The following is a 21,509-nucleotide window of genomic DNA, read 5'->3' on the forward strand; positions in this document are numbered from 1 at the left end:
CGGACACCACATGGCACGACGAACCCGATTGAACCATTATACCTAGGATTTCTGTCAGCTAATGTGTCTCTCAGATTTTGAGAACAACTCGTGTAGTGTGAGCTGGACATTACACTTAAGGAAATGAGGAAGGGAGGGTCAGTGGAGAACACCGGAGCTGAGCCTTTTTTCATTCAGTGTCATCAACAGAAAGAAAAAAAGACAGGAAGAGACGATAAAGCCGATAATTAAAATGAGGTCGATAGGTTTAATTTATCGTGCGATTAATTGATTTATCGTTTATCGCGACAGGCCTACATGTTCATTAAATACATCAAACGCCTCAACCAATTGCATTTACTTTGCTGTAAATGCAATTTTTAAAACACCACATCTATTAAAAGTCTTATAACACACAGTTTTTCGTAAAGTATATTATAATATAAAATCTGTATTTTGTACTTAGGTTATCTTTGCTGGATAGTATAAAGTTTTTTTTGATGATCTGAAACACTTGAGTGCAACAAAATGAACCGGCAAAAACAGAATCTATAAGGTTGCAAATACCTTTACATAGCGCTGTAAGGAACCTTCCTTTAGATAAACGATAAACAAATAAATAAAGTATATATATATATATATATATATATATATATATATATATATAAAAAATATAATATTGCTTTTTCCTCATATTGATAGAAACTTTAACACAAAACAGATTGTATAATTTTCTTCTCTTTTTTTTAACTTTAAATCTACAAAGTTGGCTAAAAATTAAGCATTAATTTAATAAAACATGTTGGGTATTTTATTGTTTTACTTACTTGCTTTTGATTATATAGAAAATGGAGAAGCTTGCATTCCTTAACACTGGATTCATTGTTTTCCACAGAGAGTCATTATGGCACAAAAGTTCTATCAGACAAATCTGACCAAAAGTTTTACATGTTTAAGACTTGATGAGTGTTTTGTTTCAGTAAACCTTTATATGCACTTAGAACTTCAGAGATTTGATATTGAGATCTTTATAAAATCCTGTTATCCAACTCACGTCTTCTTGTCTCAAAATTAGTGAATCCCAACTGATATAACATTAAAAGTGTCATAAGTGTCATATAAAGTTGTGTTTAATGAAATCAGAGGTGCCACTAATTTTCCCTAGTTGCACACATTGGCTTTGATCAACTTTTAGATGGTGTGCCACTAACTTTCTCTGAATATGCTTCCTATAAGTTTACTGCAAAAGCAGTTTCTAAAGACATCCAACTGTTTTAAATTGGAGATTAATATATGAAGAGGTAGTAATAACTTGCTGTGTAACTAACTGAAACCCTGGTTATAATTTGTTGTAATATTCAGCCAGTTGTCCTTCCTTCAGTTGCTCTGACCGTCCAGCAGGTGGAGCCAGAAAGAAAAGAATTGAAGGCATTTGGAGCTGTTTTTATCCTCAGGCCACATGGTGCCTCCAGGCTCTGCAGCCCGAGGCTCCTGAGGGACTGAGAGCAGGTAGATGACTTCAACAGGAGGGATGAGAAATATTTTAGACTTATTCGAAGCAGCTCACAGGAACACTGATCGTTTCCCCCCATCCGAAACTTAAACACTGCCGAAACTGTGGTGCCTGCGCAGACTGCTCTCTAATCAGGGGGAGCCATCTGGACAGCGATTGTGTTGCTGTTTGGACCTCAGAGTCATTTAATTTTATGATTCCCTTCGTGGTTGTTTCCTCACGCAGCTATTCGGCCTGACATGCAGCCCAGAATGTGTGTGCCTGTGCAGAGAGAGTGAGTCAGTCAGCGTGTGCGTGCCTGTGTGCCTGTGTGTGTGTGTGTGTGTGTGTTTGAAGCATTTTTAACCTCTTTTTCTGACCCCAGCTGGCCGTAAGCACAGTCAGTGTGTGACTTGGCAGTGTTGTCCGCCCCGCAGATTCAAACCTTTACTCTTCTTTGCTGTTAGAGTTTCTGTTTTTGCAACTCTTTGCCACTCGGATGTTTTTTCCCGTCCATCACTTTCCGCCACTATCTACTTTGCATCTTTTCCTCTTCTTTTACTTGAGCCGTCACCCACCTCTCAGGTCTCTCACCCTCACACGCACACAAACTCCTCCACCTTTTTCCCCTTCTCTTCCTAAAGTGTGTGTGAAGCCCTTTGATTCCCGCTGCTCCCAGGGTTGTTGTGCTGGGCTGAATGTCAGCTCTCCGGATTAGAGCGCTGAAGAGAGCGGAGTGGCAGCCAAAACCCTGGAACCCACTCAATCTCTCTTTCTCTCTCTCTCTCTCTCTCTCTCTCTCTCGCTCGCTCGCTTGCTTTAATTGACACTAAGGGGCCAGGAACTGGAAACATGTCACTTGGAATCATTCAAAGAGAACGAACTGCGTATGGGAGAGTGAGAGTGGATGAAAAGGGGGGCAGGAAAAGAGGAGAGGGGAGGGAGGGAGCAAAGAAGAAATCCACAGCAATGTCTGTCAAGATTCTTAACAAGTTTCTTTAAAGTTTAACTGTAGATTATGGAGCTGTCAGTGTGTACTGCCTTCCCAAGGCTTTACTTAAGGAACGTGAACATGTGATTAAAGCTCAGCGCATTGGTTTGCTATGGTGTTGACTTCTGACTTTAGAAAATGAGGCAAGTTCTGCTCGTAAACACTTATCAGTGCAGCTCACAACTAGCATAATAAAGAGGCTTTAAGCCACCTCTGATTTTTTGTCATAATTTGTCAGTCTTGTAATCTTTAATAAGTACTTTATTTGAACTCTGTTCTTACTCTGTTTTTGTTCAGATCATTTTCTTAAACCACTTAGCTCTGACCTATTAGAGAAGATTGATCAGAACCACTTTTAAAAGACTTTAAACTCTGGCTTAGCAGAGTAAAAGCATAAAGTTTAAAACTTTTGCATAGTGCTTTGTAAAATTATTAATACTATTTGAACTTTGGTGTGGTGCTGTGTTTGACTCTGATGGCTCTAAATAAAACCCATAAAAACCAATTGTCTAAATTTGTCCTATTGGGCCATGGTAGCTCTGAAATAGCTGCCGCTTTCCACATGTCAATGATGTCAAATTTTCAACCTGAACCATGGGGAAGTGTGGTGGTGACGGCATCATGCTGAGGGCATGCTCTGCGTCAGCAATGAAATGCTGGTGAGAGAGGATGAAGATGGACAGAAATAAACCTGTTAGAAGCAACAAAAAAATGTATTTATTTATTTATTTTTTTACAGATGTTTCCCGTCCAATCTGACTAAATTTGAGCTATTTTGCAAAGAATAGATGAAGGTTTTAGTTTATGAAAAGCTGGTAGAAACACGGCCCACAAGCCTTCAGCCACAATGGCAGTAAAAGGCATTTCTGGAAAGAACTGACTACCAATCCATGCCACAATACAAGATTCTAATTTCTAAAAAACATAAAAGCAGCAGCATACTGTTTACGTTTCACTTCACGACGATGCACTATTTTGTCGAAATCGCTCGCCAAAATACTTTGAAGTTTGTTGCTGTAAAAGCGATGCGATGCGAAAAGCAGCCGGATTACTTCTGCAAAGTGTTTTTAAGCGACCTGCTGTTTAGTTTAAACTAATGTTCTTGAAAACAAATCTTGACTCATGATGCCATTAAAGTTTCCATCTGACTTTTATGTGCGTCCGTTTGGGATTATTGGTGGATCACGGGTTCTGGCATGCCTCGCTGACCGTTTTCCAGCATATGGCTGCAGTGTGGCCCACACCACCACCACCACCCCCGCCCTCTTGTTCTCCTCTGACACTCTGTTCCTTTTGGGGATTAGATGAAGGACCTGGAAGTCCCGGCGGGGGTTAGGGAGGCGGGAGGGTGTGTGTGCTCGGCCGTGGTTCTCAGGGTGACCTGGCAGCACTTTCCTCTGGAGAGGAAAAGTGTTATGATGAAAGGCCTCGGGGCCGTTCCGTTTCGCTCTGGCCTGATGGGACGTGCCAGCTACAGCGGCTCGACGAGATCAAAACAGCTTGTTTACACTTTGCACAGCGTGGCCTGATAAATGTTTAGAACGGGCTCGTTAATTCCGACATAAGCTTGCGTCTGTAGTTTTCAGCGTGATCCGTGCTTTTCGGTCCATTCCCTTGTTTTAGCACTTTTATGTGCTCCAAGCATGAAGGACAGTTGGAATTAACAAGACTTGAAGGGCCTTGTAAACACTCCTAACTTGACAGTCACTGGGGTTATGAAGACAGGACTCCCTCCATATTTCATGTTACTTAACTCCCTTAGCAGACCTCGTTGTGCCTCTCCTCCATCCCCCCCCCGCCATCTCTCTACGGTTTGCTCTGCGCCGCGATACACGAGACGGAGCGCAGTAAATCAGCCGATAACACAGGGAAACTGTGCAGCCTGGATTGATCAGGCTTGTTATTTTCCCATCTGCTAACAGGGAAATGATTAGCCAGACATGACAGAGACGGGGTGGAAAAAAATCAAACTGGCTGCACCCTTCTCGCATGAGCACCAAGCTGCCACATGTGTTCGCACCTTTTCAGTAAATAATGTCAAAACTATTTCGCTGCTGGAAGATAATTAGTTTTTCATGCCTCCGATATTTGAAATGGCATTTTTAAATTGAGGAACATCTGGTTTTTGGTTTTCTGTCGGTGCGTTTCCGTGCAAGCAGTGCTGAAAATCTTTATTCAGACGCCTGATTCTAAAATGTCAGTGGATTTAACACGTCTCCCTCTCTCCGCTTTACCATGTCTAGATTCGTGTTTGAGAGTGTATTATGGTCATTAGCCATGGTTCATTCACTTATGTGTGTGTGTGTGACAAAGAGAGAAAGACTCAGAGTAAGCAAGTGATTTAAAGCTTCTTATAATATATTTTATTGTTGTGTGCTATGCATGTTTTTGCCAATATATTTTCCCAGTTTTCCTGCATATTTCCATGTATCTGTATGCATAACATGTGATTGTGTGTCTCCTCCTGCAAGCCGAGGAACCCTGAGCTCAGGTTTCAGTGCCGGGAAAAACACACTTACCATGAGGGGAATGACGAGGGAAATTGGACGGTGGACAGTGTGATTTGTGTGTGTGCGCGCACGCTCAGATTTTATTGTATGTATATGTGAGTGTGTATTTGTCTTTGGTAGCCTTCATGCATTCCTCCTATTCGCAGCCTCTTGGAGGAATGTAATAGAGACGCAAACACAGATGCAGTCCTGAGCTGCAGATTTCACATGTTGCTTGGAATTATTTCGACAAAATAATACAAAATGTGCAATGAATTTTAAGAGAAATTGACTGATTTTATTTTTAAGTGTTTTTTCCTGTGTTTTATCCTTACATTTTTTTGTACTTGCAATTATTTTGATGAATTTTTTTTTGGTTCGATGACATACTGACGTCCTCAATAATGAAACGTTACAGCGTGTTTACACCCGTTGGACTCTGTCACACACAAAATAGTGAGTAACCAAATGAAAATATGAAAGGTTTTGCATGCATGTGTGTACAGCAAACTAAATCAGTACTTTGCAGAAACAGCTTTTGCTGCAGGGACTCGCAGCAAAGCTGGTAGGATTTGTCTCTAGCAGTTTTACTTTTATACAGACTGAAATTTCAGTCCATTCTTCTTTGCAAAATAGCTCAAGCTCTGTCAACAGAGAGCGTCTCTGAACATCTGTTTTCATATTTTGTCACAGATTCTCACAGATTTCAGTCTGGGCTTTAACTGGGCCACTAAAAATATAGCTCCGGCCATATGTCTTAAGGTTGTCCTGGATAGCGAACATCAAGACTTTTGCAGCAGGTTTTTCTTCCTGACTTTCTTTTTTAATAGCATCCGTTTTCTTTTAACTCCTTCTTTTGGCTAAAGAAAAGCATCCACGCCGCATGATGCTGCCACCAAAATGTCTCATGGTGAGAATGGTATGTTCAGACTGAGATGTAACAATGGATGTTTTTTTTTTTCAACTAATAAAACATTAGCAAAAATGTTTATTTGTATCTGAAGAAAGTCTGATACAATAAGTCATTTTCGAAAGGGAAACAATTATTTTAAACAAAATAAGTATCATGAGTAATCAAATAACAGCTTTGATTTAGCAACTTTTTATTATATCATGTATCATCATGTTGTAATCATCATATGAAAAAATGTGTCTTTACAGGCATGTAAAGATAGTCCACACAAGCATTTAGCAGTAAGTTTTTGAAGTATACTACACTTTATTCCACAGAATGTGTAAGGGATAATCAGCAACATATTTACTGTTTACAGCAGGTTTGCTGGAATGCACTAAACGTTTTTAACACTCTCAAGGCATCTGAAGAACTTATGTCAAAAATGACACGTTAGGCAGTGAAGGGTTAGTTGTACTAGATTTCTTTTGGAGGCATCAGAGTAAATAGAGCTGAAGATAAATACATCCCATACTACTTCAATTCAATTTGTATGATTTGAAAATCACTTCAAATTTGTGCTCTGTTTTTTTTGTTTTGTGTTGGTTTGTCATAAAATTGCGTAAAAGACATTCAAGCTTGTGGTTTTAATGCAGCAACGTGTGGAAACGTTCAATGAATACGGACATCTTTATGGGGGACATGTGGGGCACAGTGTGAAACTCGTTAAAGTCTCGGCCATGTTTTCACAGGGAACTGTGCGAGGAGTCCATGAACCACTCTGTGAGCTCCGCGTCCAGTCTGGACAGCCACGCCCCGTCCGAGGGCGGCGGCCAGTCGCAGGCCATGCGCTGGGAGGAGCAACAGAAGCTGCTGGCTCTGGAGCAGCTGTGTGGAGTCTTCAGGGTGGACCTGGGTCACATGAGGTCACTGAGACTCTTCTTCAGGTCAGCAGGGAGCAAATGGAAAAAAAAATTCCCTGGGGGGAATCATTACAGGGTCATGAAGTTGAACCCCTTGTGAACTTGTCTTTGCATCACTTGTTGTTTTGTTGCAGTGATGACGCGTGCACTAGTGGCCAGCTTGTGATAGCCAGCAGGGAGAGCCAGTATAAGATCCTTCACTTCCACCATGCTGGTCTGGACAAGCTGGCCGAGGTCTTCCAGCAGTGGAAATGCTGCAGGGAAACCCAACCCAAAGACCAGGTCAGACTTAGGCGAAGGGCAACCTCTCTTTTGGGTCTTCGTTGGCGAAACTTCCACTCGGCTTTTTACTCCTCTCCCTCACTCTGTCTGAAGGTGTCGGATGAAAAGTCCTGCATGCAGTTTTCCATCCAGAGGCCCACACTGCCATCAGCCGAGACGCACCCCGAGGAGAGGCTTTACAGGCGGGTGGACGTCGCCGCCTGGCTGCGTCACATCAACCACAGCGGGCAGGTGGAGGAGGAGTACAAGCTGCGGAAGGTAAATCCACGGTTCATACGCACGCTTGAAGAATCTGGAAATGCGACTTCAGCGTTTTCCGGGATGGCCGCACATTTGGTGGCAAAGGCTGCCGTGCAGCAAGAAGGTCCTGCGCTCGAGTCTGAAGCTGTGCGTTTTTCTGCTTTGAGTGCATTGGGTTCTCTCCGGGTACTCTGGCTTCCTCACACCGTCCAACAAAAACAAAAGAAAATAGCCCTACCCCACGATCCTGCAAGGATGAGCGAACGTAGACAATGGATGTGTGTTTTCCATTTCTGGAAAAAAGGAACATGCAAGCCTGGACAAATAGTTGTATGTTTGGACTTTATCTCCTATCTTATCATCTAAATATTGTCTCCCTCCTTCTTTGTGTCCTTCTTTGATTCTTCTTTCCCTCCCTCTCTCATGCTCTTCCTTCTTCTGTGTTTCTTATGTTTGTCCTTCTCGTTTGTCTTTCTTTCTCTCCTTTTGTCTTACCTTGACTCTTTCTATCCTGATTTACTCCACACCTTGTTTCTTTATTTTCATAATAACCCGTTGTCTGTCTCTGTCCGCTTTCTTGTGTCCACCCTACCTCACTTGGGTCCCAACTCTTTTCTTTTCTTCCTTCCTTACATTTTTTGCATCTTCTAAACTCTAGAAAGTCGGGGCTCCTTCCCTCTGCATTGTATGGATGAGAAACCAAGTCAGAGCGTGTTTCACTACTGATGAAAGTGGCCATTTTCACACCTTTTTCTTCTATATTTGTTTGTCAAGTCATAATGAAATTCAGCTTGCAAGCTTCTCAGTTTCAGTTTCAATCATCGTCTCGGCCTGTAAATAATGGGAGGGTTTGTCCCTGTCAGTTGTACCCCCTGTGAGTCATTTGCATTCTCTGGAATTGAGTCGCTGTTTGGTTTACCCGTCTACTGTAATGACTCAGTGGCAGTTAGACCATGACCAAAGCTTTTTTTTTTTTTTTTTTTTTCAGTAGAAGTTCAAATAAGGAAACAGACGAGTCCTGTTTTTGCTGGATGTGCTGAATAAACACTCATTGTTTTCTTTTTTCACAGCATAATGCAGAAAATAAGACATGCTAGCAGGGAATGTCAACATGCCCTGCTGCCAGAGCATGTCCCTCCCTTCGTGTTTGCCGTATTTACCCACCTGCCGCTTCCTCGACAGGCGATCTTCTTTGGCGGCATCGACCCGTCCATCAGAGGTGAGGTGTGGCCCTTCTTGCTGCACTACTACAGCTACGACTCCAGCTCTCAGGAGAGAGAGGCCTGGAGGCTGCAGAAACGAGCTCACTACCATGACATCCAGCAGAGAAGGTGGGTAACGAAAAAATGCTGCACAATCAATCAATCAATCAATCAATTAATCAATCAATCAATCAATCAATCAAAACACATTCTCTTACAACGCTTTCTCTACACGAGTGAAGAGGGAGCAGGAAGAAGAAAATTCTTGTAGAAACCTGCCCCTCTTTCTCAATATCTACAAAATACATTTTTCTTTGCTGCAAACATTAAATTAATGATATATTTAATTCTCCTCATTGTTAACTCAAAAGGTAATCAGGCTTACTCATTTTTTTTCTTTTTCTTAAAATATTACTGGAAGGTGGAACAATGTTGTTGCATATAGAGTGGTTTGTCTCAAGCATTTGTTTCTGTTGAGGCTTAAAGCTAATGAAACTCAAATTGATGTTTCCGAAAAAACTGAAATATTACGCATAATATTAAGGTTGGTAAGAAAATATCCTTACCTTGAGGTATGACCATGTACTGCATAGGTGAAGGACTCAATACTTGGTCTGGGCTCCTTTAGCAGAAAATACTGCTTCCTTAAGCTGTGGGATGGAAGCGATCAGCTGAACATGTAATTAATCAATTAATCGCATGATAAATTGAAATGAGTTTGATAATTTCCGTTCTGATCATTAATACTTTTTAAAAGGAAAATCTGTTTATAGAGGCGTCATAATCATTTTTATTTATGGTTTTAGTTGTGCTTTAAAAATATCCTTCAGTTCCAGTGTTAAGTGTTCTTTACAAAATAAAAGTTTATTGGTCTTTGAGAGGGAAAACTTGCGTTGTTATGCCATTATCAGTGTGTTACTTGAAAATGGTCTCAAAACAACAGTAATTTTGTTATAATTAGTGAGACGACTTATTGTCCAGTAAAATTTCCTATTGCGACAAGCCAACAATACAACTGAATGTCAAGTTAGTTTGCATAACATGTAGTTCTCTTTCTATAAAACAAAATGTCACAGTCAGCCGCTCAAATTGGTCATGATTTGATTGTAAATTGTAATTTAACTGGATAAATAACTACTGTACACAAGCTTCCTCTTTCCCCGCAGGTCAGTGGGCTACATCAGTAATCCACAGTGAAGTGTTTTTTCCCCCCTCTGTGTTTCTGTCCAGATTTATTCATTCATGGCTCCACTTGTATTTTGCACCACTGCAGAAATCCCCTGAACCACATGCTGAGAGGACTGGTGTGTGTCTGGATAAGTTGGCAAATAAAAAATGAAAGCGGGTCATAAAATAGGACAAAACAGAAATGAATAGACATTTTTATTTATTTATTTTTTTTAAAGTTCTAACTTAATATCGAGCATCTGCTACAACTCACAACAATGATTGTTAACCAGGCACCTCCCAAGGTCCAAGGCACATTATTCACTATGAAGACATGGCTTATGCGGTTTCTGGTTCAGGATTGATTTCAGGATGTATCCCACTTCCTGAATGGTTTTGTGTCTTGTGCATTTTAAAAAAGCCAACTGGATCTGAAGTAATGGCTTTGTGAATTCATTAATTGCATTTGTGCCACGGTGTTTTCCTTGGTGCTGTCGTAACACATTTTTGTTCCACAGCTTTTCCTTCCACTTAACTTTCAATTAAAAGCTTAGGCACTCTCAACATCCAATGTCCTCCATGACTTTTTCTTCCTAGTGGAGGTTGTGTGTTTGACAATTATCAAATCATTAGTTTTCCCCACAATTTCTCTATTAAAGCACATTTTTGTTGCTCTTATGTCTATAAAACTGAATTTTAGATTTTCATTAGTAGTAAACCATAATTATCAAAATGAACACAATATCACCGTGTATGCAATGAGTGACTTGCATTCTAATGTATAAGGATGCACCTGTAAATCTTTATTTAACTTGAAGGTCTCCTGCTGATAACATCTGCACCTCGGCTCAATAACATGGAAACCACTTTGAAATCATGTCTGAGACACTCGGCTGCAGCCTCTGGCTGCCAAAAGCTCAGTCGGTAAAACATTAAACCGTACGCGAGTCTGTTGTGGCTTCCCATCGCAGGCGCGGAGCAATCAATAGGCACAATCAGAGAAGTGTTGAGGGGAGGTGCCGGGTGTGATATAAAAGGTCTCTGGAGAGAAAACATGTCGGCGCTTATCACATCAGATCATGCTCACATGTCGGCGAGAGGGGAGGGGAAAAACCACAACTTTGGTATGCACAGACGGACCCAGATCCCAGAGTCTTTACTTATCCACACAACTCCGTCTCAGGGTTAAGGTTTCCAGGTTCTAGGTCTCTGCATCTCTGACTGCTACGACGACGATAATTGGACAGATTTCATTTGTACAGGCTATTATCGCTTTGAGTGCACCAGAAGTCGCCTAATTAGACTCTTCATTCTGACGCTGATGTTGATTCCTTTAAAGAGCCTCCGGCAGCCCTCCAAGGCCACCGATTGATCATTAGGAGCAAGGAGGCGAGTGTGTGGGCTTTACCTTGTCCCCCAACCCTGTGTCCTCATTCTAACAATAATAACTCAGCAGCTGCACATAGGAGTGCAGCTAACATTGGACATAATCTGAGTGTTTGAGTTTGTTAGAATTTGTAAAATAATGCCGTTTATGTCAGGAATTCACCGAAGCTCCAATATGAGTTAAATTTGTTTCAGAGAAGAGGAAGGTCATTTTCACCTGCAAGTATTTTTTTTATGAAAAAGATATCTGCAGAAACATTCAGCTGAATGTCACGGTTCCTATGTCCTTTATTTTCTCGTTTTATATAAATAATAATAAAATAATCTTGTTTGAAACACTTTATCTGGTTTCCTTTTCTCTGTAAATAATTATCTGACATTGGGCTCCTTACTGGCTACTTCATCTGCTAAATATTTACAGATTTCTTCTCGGAAAGTTATTGTTTATCTTTTGTTTGTGTTTTTCTCACCTTAAGATGTTTCTTTCTGTTTCTTTGACACGGAAGATCTGGTCTACTGATGAAGAGCTTTATTTTTCAGGCAGAAAGTATGTCTTAATGAAATGACATGAAGATTTTCACTGCAGTTTTTCAGTTTCTGTGACGGTTTTCATGTTTCACTTGTGAAAAATGCAGTAAACAAATTCAGCCATAATGTCGCACCGATGTAAAGCTGCAGGGGAGGATTTACATTAGTTTTACAAATAAAAATCCAAAAACTAAGGCATACATTTGTACTCTGATATAAGCAAGTTCATCCAAATGCCATCAGAAGTCACCTGACCTAACTGAACTGTTGGGTCCACACGCCAAACAAGGGTGTTGAGGAGACAGATGTTTCCTGTCCACCCGTTACAAGCCACCCCCACTGTGAGAGACGGCGGTGGTGGCATCATACTGAGGGGTTCGGCTTCTCCATTTTTAAGAGGGAAGCTGGTCACAAATTATGGGAAGACAGAAGAGGATACAAGATGAAATACAGGAAGAAAACCTTAAAGAAAAGTGACAAACTTATCCAGAGATACATGGAATGGCTTAGATTAAAGGATTCTTATGTGTTGTAACGGCCCAGTCAAAGTCCGGGCGTGAATCCAATTAAGATTCTTTAACGAGGTTTAAAAATTGCTAAAGGCTTCTGTCGGAGTTTGAGATACTTAGCAAAAATATTTCAATCTCATACACATTTAAGATTTTTATTTTTTTGTGTGTGTGTGTGAAAAACTGGAATCTTTTTCCTTCCTTTTCCTAGAGATGCTCTGCTGTGTGTTGGTCTGCCCCTTTAAAATACACAATAGCAGCATCACAAAAAAGTTTAAAGTGCAGGGACACTTTCGCAAGGCAGTTTGCTGAGCTAATCCGTCCTCTTCAGGAGCCTGGATTTTATTTTTACTGCTGAACCCATAAAACCACTGAAGTGGTGCAAACAATGTTCCAAACTCCTGAGCAGCTTCCTCCTGAGAAAGCGAAGCGTAGGACGGTGGCTGGGGAGGGTCCAGCGACACAAACACACAGATCTCAAACCAAACAGTTGCGCGGCGTTGCATCAGGTGCGCTGGCTTTATTCCTGGTGGGGCCGCATGGAAAACAAACAGTGTTAATTAAATCCCCTCTGCTTGTTAGGACCTGAGTACATTGGTACACACGGAGGACGCCGGTAATGTGCTGCCAAACATCAGGGTGGATGGCTGCGGTGGGATCCTCGGAGGAACGCTCGGGTCCACTGCTCATATTTTTTGGGGGGACCTTCTGCAGCAGCTATGAGGAGCAGAATAGCAGCAGAGTCATTTCCATGTGTTTATGATGATTATAGTGCATTAAGCATCCGTTTGTTTTGTTTTTTCCCCCTTTATAATCGGTTCCCGCTCCATTTGCTTGACTCCTCAGATTATCCATGAGCCCAGAGGAGCACAGCGAGTTCTGGAGGAAGGTCCAGTTCACGGTGGATAAAGACGTGGTCAGAACGGACCGCAGCAACCACTTCTTCAGAGGAGAGAACAACCCGAACGTGGAGATCATGAGGTTTTCCCAACATCCCTTTCTGTCCGTCACCCTCCATCGTTCCCACCCGTCCGCTCGACGCTCAGCCTCACCTACACCGTTTATTTCATAATATGCAGAGCCGCAAATGAGTTCCATGCTTTGTTGACTTTGACTAAGCCGTCTGAGCACTTTCGACTCGTACTTGCGGCTAATGGCTTTCTAAATGAGGAGCGAGAGGATTTAAATGGGGGAATTAGTTATTTTTGCGACTCTCGTTGAGGCTCCTGGTGTTTTTGTCTGGGAGTGATTCTACATCTGAGGCCAGCCTGTGGTTTTCTAGCGCTGATAAGTCGCACCCATGTTTGTCTGGTTCATTTACTTTCAAACTGCTGCGGAGCTGAAGGTCCTGATGTCCTTGTTTAGAAGAAACTCATCAAATTTTTACTCTAATGCTGCACTAGAACAATGTAATGTCCTCTGGGTTTTGGGCTTTGTTTGTACTTTCGTTACTAATGCATGAAGACGACCGGGGAAGTTTTCTTCAAAGTAGAACAGGTCTTAAAAAAGAAGGAAGAAAGAAATAGCAGTAATTAGCTCCCTGGTTGCAAGAAGAGGGGAAAAAAACGTGTGGGAAGCGGGGAGGGGTGGTATTGTTGTGTTATGTTTCCCTAATGAAAGACATTCAAAGTGTTTGGGTTGGAGGAAAACTTTTCAGGGCTTCCTCTCCCGTTTGGCCCTGTTCGTTAGAAGCTCCCTCAGCAGATGTTACGTCAGAACTCAGATGTGTGTGTTTGTTCTCGCCCCAGGCGGATTCTGCTCAACTATGCGGTGTTTAATCCCGACATGGGTTACTGCCAGGGCATGTCCGACCTGGTGGCCCCCCTTCTCACCGAGATCCAAGACGAAAGCGACACGTTTTGGTGCTTCGTCGGCCTCATGGAGAACACCATCTTCATCAGCTCCCCGCGTGACGAAGACATGGAGAGGCAGCTGGTAGGAGAGTCTCTATGGTAGCCACAGGCAGCAGTTTCTAAACAGTACATAGGCCTGTCGCAATAAACAATAAATCAGTTAATCGCATTGAATCTCTAACTTTCGTTTGCTTGATTTATTGTTTTCTCTTTTCTCTCTCTCTCTTTTCTTTTTTTTAACCAAAAACTGAATGACAAGTCTTTCAATCTGGTGCTTTGGTCTCAACTATCTCTCTCTCTCTCTCTCTTTTTTTTTTTTAAATAATTTTTTGTTTACACAGACTTCATAATTCATTTTATTTGTCGTTTCTGTTGTTTTCTGTACTTATTTTGGATATTTCAAATGTCTTCCAGTTCCAGTGTTTAAATGCTCATTAGAATTTAAAGTTTACTGATCCTTGAAAATGTGTTCTTGCGTTATGATGGCATTATTGCTGTTATGTAAAATGGTCTCAAAACAACAATATTGTTGTTTATCGCGATAAGTTCTGGGATAATTGATCGTCCAGCAAAATGTGTTATGGTGACAGGCCTATAATCACTGCCATTCAAAACTATTCAAACCCCTTGATGGTTTTTTGATGTGAACGTTGATGTGTTTCAGGGGGGGATTCTATAAAAAGATAAAAATGAAAGTGTGCTGTGCAGTGTTGCCACCTTTCACTGCAATTCCTGCTGCGTGTCTTCTTGTCTTTAACTGATTTACACATTTTGATACCAACATTTTTTTTTCCCCATTTTTCTTCGAAGAACAGTTCAAGGTCAGTCAGATTAGACTGACTTAATCTGTGAGCAGCAATTTCAAGATTTCTTTCACTGATTTGCTGGAAGGTGAACCTCAGCCACAGTTTTATGTTTTTAGCAGCCACTAACACAGGGGTCTCACACTCTAGACCCCTAGAGTTCCTGCACCACAGATCTGAAATGTGTCTGAAAAGCTAAAAATGTGAAAAGCTAAAAGGGAATGAAAACACTAAACATTTAACATGCTTTTCGGACCATCAAGCCCATCTCCTCTCCACGATAGACTTTGTACTTTAGCCTTTAAGTGTGTTTTTTTAAAGAACCCTCAATGTGGTAAATAGTAAATGATTCACATGTTTATAGTAGCCCTTTAACCTTTAAAGTCTACAATGAGGTTTTCAGTGTTTTTCTAAAATTTGAAGCTTTGGCCCAAAGTTAGAGTTTGGGACGGATAACAGTTTAACAAAAACAGCTAAAATAAGCAATTTTGTCTCGTTTAGTTGACTTATTTGCAATGTTTGTATATTTCACCTAGCATGTGTCAAAGTTGTAATGTGGAAATGTAAAATGTTCTGCAGTTTTGTATATGAAATCATCAATAAGTGATTACCTGATCGGGTCATTGCTTTAATAAATTTGAAGCTGATGTGCAAATGTGACACTTTTGACACAAATCCGTGCCAATTTTATCTTGGGTGTCAGCACAAGCTTAAATAATCACTGAAAAGTACATGACGATAAATGATTTTTATCAAAAGTCCCAAGAAAGTCATTTAACGCTCATGTGCAGACATATAAGCTGTTCGACAAGCTGTTTCCGACCATCAACTCGGCCGGTTCCGGTGCAGAACGGAGGAAAATAACTTGTCGATGTGCAGATGTACCTGCGGGAGCTGCTGCGCCTCATGCTGCCGCGGTTCCACCAGCACCTGACCCGGCTCGGAGAGGATGGCCTGCAGCTGCTCTTCTGCCACCGCTGGATCCTGCTCTGCTTCAAGAGAGAGTTCCCCGACACAGAGGCGCTGCGCATGTGGGAGGCCTGCTGGGCGCACTACCAGGTCAGGACAAAGTCCAAACTGATCCTCCGCATGCACAAAGTAGAAAGATGAGGTTTGCATACGCTGGTAAGCGATACAGAGGAATGTAGTGGTAATTATTCATTTCTTTTTTTTTGCCACTTTAGAGTGTGTAGATTTTTCCAGGAAGTGTGCAGGAATGAAACAGAGCTATAGTCTGCAAGGAAAAAGTAGGACGAGTTCTTTCAAAAGCCTGACTTTGTAATCCTGTTGAGTGAATGTAAAAATGGTCTATTGATATTTAAAAAAATTTAATTCCATTGTTAAAAACCGGTTGGATTTAAGACTTTGCATATTTCACATTTCTACCGCCTACTATGCAACCATATTCATTCTTTAGATGTAATTTAATTTAAGGGTGACTGCTGTTGGTGTATTTTGCTCGGTGCAGTTCCACGTCTTTTGAAGCGCTGGAAACTTGTAGCCACGATGCGTTCCTTGTGTTTAACACTCCCACTCACTGAGGCCGAGTCAAATGCCTTTGCTTCACGCCATCTGTTCAAACACCCTGCGAGATGTTCGTATCTGCTGCTCCAGGTGGCAATAGAGCAGATAATGTGTTTGCGTGTGTGTGTGTGTGTGTGTGTGAAACCTCGGGTTAGACAGTTAAAAGTCATGCAGCAGTTGAGCTTTAAGTAAGAATTTCTGATTGGTATCAGATTTTTCTGTGAAGAGGACGTTTCATGTCGCACTGGGTGGCAGCGGATTGTTTTCTACTGTTCTCGTGTGAATTAAAGTTTGCAGAGCAAACTGTCATCGGGTTGGGCTTAAAGGAGCAAGATGCAAACTGAGAAACTGATAAAATACACACAAATATTTGTACTAATAAAATAAAGTAATTTTCTGCACTTGGTCTTAGATTATATTTTGTTTAGTCTTTATATTGTTGTGGGTTTTTTGTGCTTTTCTCCCTGTATTGGTTTAAAAATCTGGGATTTGTAGTTTTCCTTTAGGATTTAGATGTTACTGTTAAGTAAAACTACAAATCCCATCATGCAGCGAGGCAACAATCCAAAATGTGCTCAGACATTCAACGTTCCCCACAAGCCTGCAACGTAGCTCTGCTCCCAAAATAAATGTGTGCAGATTTAATCAGGCTTGTCTGGGTTAAAATCGGTCATCAATAAATGTTTTAAAGCATATTAATATTAAGGTGCATGTAGAAAAGAAATCAGTTGCAGATTTAACTGACCTTGCAGTTTCCTTTTAAAATTTCTTATCAACTATTGATCCTCTTTGAGGCAGGGCAAAAATGTCCTATTCTCAGATCTGCTACATGATACTAGTTAAAAATTCAAATCTGGCCAATCAGAAGGTAAAAATCTCTAAACTTCAGTCACTGACATTTATCAAGTTTTTATTGTATTCCATTAAAGCCCGTTGGTAGTGTTAGGAACCACAAGAACTGTGTTGAATCGGTCTGACAGGACGTCGGGCGCTAAGCCTGCACATCCTGCTCCATTCATCTTCTCCCTTTGACCCCACTCTCCGTCTTTGTAGACGGACTACTTCCACCTCTTCCTGTGCGTGGCCATCATTGTCCTGTATGGGGAGGACGTGACGGAGCAGCAGCTCGCCACCGACCAAATGCTGCTGCACTTCAGCAACCTCTCCATGCACATGAACGGAGAGCTGGTGCTGCGCAAGGTAACGCTGCTGCTTCTGTGTCGGCATGCTTTGTCCCTCCTTGTTGTTTCATTCACCAGCTGATCGGCAAACTGCAAGTTTCCACACTCGACTTTCTATTCAGTTTTCAAAAAAAAAAATAAAAAAAAAGTTTCATCCATTTGTAAGTTGGCATTTTTAAAAGTGGGGGATCAAACTTATTTTTTGGATATATATATATATATATATATATATATATATATATATATATATATATATATATATATTTTATTATTATTTATTTTTTTTTTCTCAAAGAAATCTGATCATTCCTCACAGTCCAGATTCTTCATCCTTTTAGTATTTATTTTAATATAGCATCAAAACATAAATACAAGTATTGAAAATAATTGCAAAAAAAATTTCAGTTCAGCCATCCTTCTTTCCAGAATCAACCCGTCCAGGGTTGATTCGATCCACATCCCTTTGTAAAAGTCAATAAACATGATCAGACATCTATCTGTCTGCAACGTTTCCTCCTGATGTAATTTAAATTCACTTTAGTCTGCACTGAAGAGTCCTGCCTGGTGCTGCAGCAGAGTAAGAATAGGATGCAGAGGATTAATGATCTGACCGCTCGCTGCAGTCGCTGTTCCTGCTGCCTCATCTTTATGGATGCTGTTTGTGCTGCACATTTCTGTTTGCATGCAGGTGTCGTAACGCGTTTTGTTGATGCTTGAGAATTGTGCATACGATAACCCAGCAGCGGGCATGCGAGCTTTTGAGATACAGCGAGAAGAAAAGACAGAAAAAGAAAAAAAAACAAAAAAACTCCACGAGACTGACCTTGACATTCTTTTGTTATCTTGTAGCCAAGAGATAACGGGAGCATTGATTTATTTCAATGCATGCATCCGCAATGTTTGCCTTCTCTGACAGGCCAAAGTGCCTCTCCTTGAGCTTGCTTCCCCTCATCGCGCTCGCCCCTCTCTTCCAGGCCCGCAGCCTCCTCTACCAGTTCCGCCTCCTTCCCAGGATCCCCTGCAGCCTGCATGACCTCTGCAAGCTGTGCGGCCCGGGGATGTGGGACAGCCGCTACATCCCCACGGTGGAGTGTTCAGGCGAGCACCCAGACTCCCTGAGCTGCCCCTATGGAGGCACCTCCACCCCACAGCCCTCTTCCCCCTCGCTGTCGTCCTCTCCAAACCACACACCCACGCCGGACGGCAAGAGAGGCTCCAAAAAACGGGACATTTTCACCTTCCGGAAGCAGTCCTGAGAGGGGGTTAGCTTCTGCTATTACTTTACTATTCTTTTCAGTATCTACAACAAGATTTTTTTCCTTTTTTTTTGTACTTGAACTGTTCATTTGGTGCATTGTTGAACACTGCCTTACCTGGGCGTTGCTGTCGACGTTCAGCATCGCATGAATCTGCAACGAGGGCAGCTTGCAGTCAGACGGATCGGAGGTCAAGAGGCTGCTTTCTCCTCGGAGCAGAACAGACAATCACCAGGCGCCGTGTCGATCTGGAGCCACTTCAGGTTCAAGTCTGCTGCTGGTTTGGCATTCTTCCACAGGATAAGCGGGCACCGGGGAGGTCACTGCGGGGTCATCGCGCAACCGACGCGCTCTCCGACTCCGACGGGTCAAAAAGCGAACTGGGGGCGTCTTTCACAGAACTTGAACTTGGACTCTTAAAAAATGTTTTTGGGTTCTCACAATGGCATAATTGTGTGGATGTCAAATATAATGTGCGTATTTAAAGTCTGAGCGTCTTTTTGACATCGAATCCAAACTCTTTGTGTTAAAGAAGTAGTGGAAAAAACATTTGTCTTTAGTTTTTGTTTTACGAAAAAAAAAAAAAAAAGAAGAATGTTTTTGTTCTAAATATTTAGCAATATTATCTTTGCATGAACAATTCTTTACATATAGAGGTCACAACATATTTGTTGTGAGGGGGTGGGGGGTGAAAAAAAATCCCAAACAGAGGCGAGTGTGTTTATGTGACAAACACTAGCATCACCACAGGGCTCCTCTTATCTTCCCATCCTATACGTTCTCTTTCTTGAACAGAAAGAGCATCAACATTTGCACATAAGCACCATTAATTGTAAAGTATCTGTGAGTAAAATACTGAATTTATTTAGTAGCAGTTTCACCAAAGATACGGTGCTTTACAGAAGAATTCCTGCCTATTGAAATGTTTCACATACTGACAAGTTGCAACAACAAACTTGAGTGTGTTTTATTGGTATCTTTTGGGTTATGTCAAAACAAAGCGGTGTCTATTTATGTAGTCATTGTTTTAGTTTTGCGGAACCTAAAGCTTTGACTGGTTATCCACTGCTGACCCTGGAATTTTTGCCCTTTTGTCTTTGCAGAATATATTTGCAAGTCATTCAGGTTGGGTTTGTACATACCAACCCAGCCAACTGCAAACATTAGTCAATCATTTTCCTTCCACTACATAATTATGTATTACTTTATCTTAGTGAAATTCCAATAAAATACACCAAAGTTTTTGGATGGTGTAACAAAATGCCCTCAAGTCGCAGGAGGTATGAATATTCTTTGCAAAGCGCTGTAGATCAGGTTGTTTTCGGATCACTTTTTCTATTCTGCTTGGATTTTCATCCTTGGTGTTTTGAGCTGTTTTCCGTAGCTTCCCAGCACTCCCAGCCCCATCTTTACACTAAGTACACGAAAAGGCACACGAGTCTAACGAGTCCACGTGAATGTAGCTTTTCACATCAACACAACGAAAATCACGCAGACGCGTGCGACTGTAAACTGAAGTTACTGTTGCGACCGTTTTCCGAAAACGCGTCGAGGAAAGTGGAGCAACGAGCCTGTCGTTTCGGCTTCATCCAGGGAGAAACTATAAATTAACGTTGCCTCAGGTGTGAAGAAGATTTCCCCTCGAGGAGCCTTTGAGTGACACCCGCAGGATTGTAACATCTGCAAAACGCTGCTATAATGTACCACAGATTCCTTTAATCAGCCTTCCAGCAGCTTTGCAGATAAATTGTACCTGCTTCTTCTTCTTCTTCTTCTTCTTGTTCTTCTTCTTCCTCTTCTTCTGCTTCTTCTTCTTCCCATTAGCTATCATGAAGTGCTTTAAATGGCATGGAGGCTGTCGTGAAGGTGATGATGGGCGATGTTCAGAGGGTGACCTCATGGATTTATTAACATTTAAACCACGTTGTTTACACAAAAGCCACCAATCCACAGTTGTTATTGCTGACTTGCCTCTTTTGGAAAGGGGTTGTTATTATGAATTGTGGTCATGAATGTAAAACGTTGCTGTTTTTCTTTTCTATATTATGTTGACGTATTACTGCACACCTCACGAGAGAGTTAAAGGCTATTCTTATTACTGGTGTTAATAAAAACATCATCAATAAACTGCATTTGTGCTTTTTGTGACTCAACGCTGGGTTTTTCTTTTTTGAGGAGGAACGTCACAATTATAATTTAATGAGCCACTCTTCAAAATTGTTTTTTTTCTGTTGTCTTTCTATTCAAGTAAGGAAGGATGCACATAGTATTAACAGTAAAACGTATCGATACTTTTCCACATTTTTCCGATCTAATCAAATTCGTGATACATTTTTTTCTCAGTTGTATGGTGTGAGGTTATGCTGCTGCAGTCCGAGATGAATTTATGTTTTTATCCTTTTTTTTAGTGGTGGCACCATTAATAGTTTACCATGCTTTGTTGACTGATCTGAAATTACTATATCAAAGAATAAACTGTCAGGATTAATCCCTTAGAGATATTTAGAACTCTCACAAAAAAAAATTATAAAACAATTTCAAGCTTTTGTCAAACTGTTTTTCAAATAAAATACTAATAACAAAAAAGCCTGGCCAATGTTTGAGCATTCATTTTTATTTGAATGAGGCCAAACTTATTTTTTTGTTCAATAAGAGGTTGGGAAACAGGTCATACTTCACAGCGACAAAGACTAAAGAAATAATAATAAAAAAAAACAACCTGAAATGCCTCATCAGTGGTACAAAGGAACACTTTGAGAGTGAAAGACGGATTTTTATTGTAAATTTGACTAGTAAGGAATTCAGACAGCAA

At 41.2% G+C, this 21,509-nt stretch overlaps 1 protein-coding gene across 2 annotated transcripts in view; it reads left to right on the forward strand.

Annotated features, from left to right (window-relative positions):
• The window catches only part of tbc1d16 (TBC1 domain family, member 16), a 29,807-nt gene extending 8,970 nt beyond the window's left edge, over window positions 1–20,837 (forward strand). The window contains exons 5-14 of one of the 2 annotated variants that reach the window (XM_015048443.1): window positions 6,596–6,790; window positions 6,901–7,048; window positions 7,142–7,306; window positions 8,471–8,619; window positions 12,927–13,061; window positions 13,829–14,015; window positions 15,616–15,795; window positions 17,314–17,460; window positions 18,416–18,703; window positions 18,818–20,837. In XM_015048443.1, coding sequence (XP_014903929.1) covers window positions 6,596–6,790; window positions 6,901–7,048; window positions 7,142–7,306; window positions 8,471–8,619; window positions 12,927–13,061; window positions 13,829–14,015; window positions 15,616–15,795; window positions 17,314–17,460; window positions 18,416–18,697 — 1,588 coding nt within the window. In that variant the 3' untranslated portion in view covers window positions 18,698–18,703; window positions 18,818–20,837. Of the gene's footprint in view, window positions 1–6,595; window positions 6,791–6,900; window positions 7,049–7,141; window positions 7,307–8,470; window positions 8,620–12,926; window positions 13,062–13,828; window positions 14,016–15,615; window positions 15,796–17,313; window positions 17,461–18,415 lie in introns of both variants that reach the window. The other variant, XM_015048433.1, reaches the window with a different exon arrangement.
• Window positions 20,838–21,509: the final 672 nt, after the last annotated feature.

This window comes from Poecilia latipinna, unplaced genomic scaffold (assembly GCF_001443285.1).
Source record: "Poecilia latipinna isolate Pla-1442-1.1 unplaced genomic scaffold, P_latipinna-1.0 Scaffold42, whole genome shotgun sequence".
Classification (NCBI taxonomy): domain Eukaryota; kingdom Metazoa; phylum Chordata; class Actinopteri; order Cyprinodontiformes; family Poeciliidae; genus Poecilia; species Poecilia latipinna.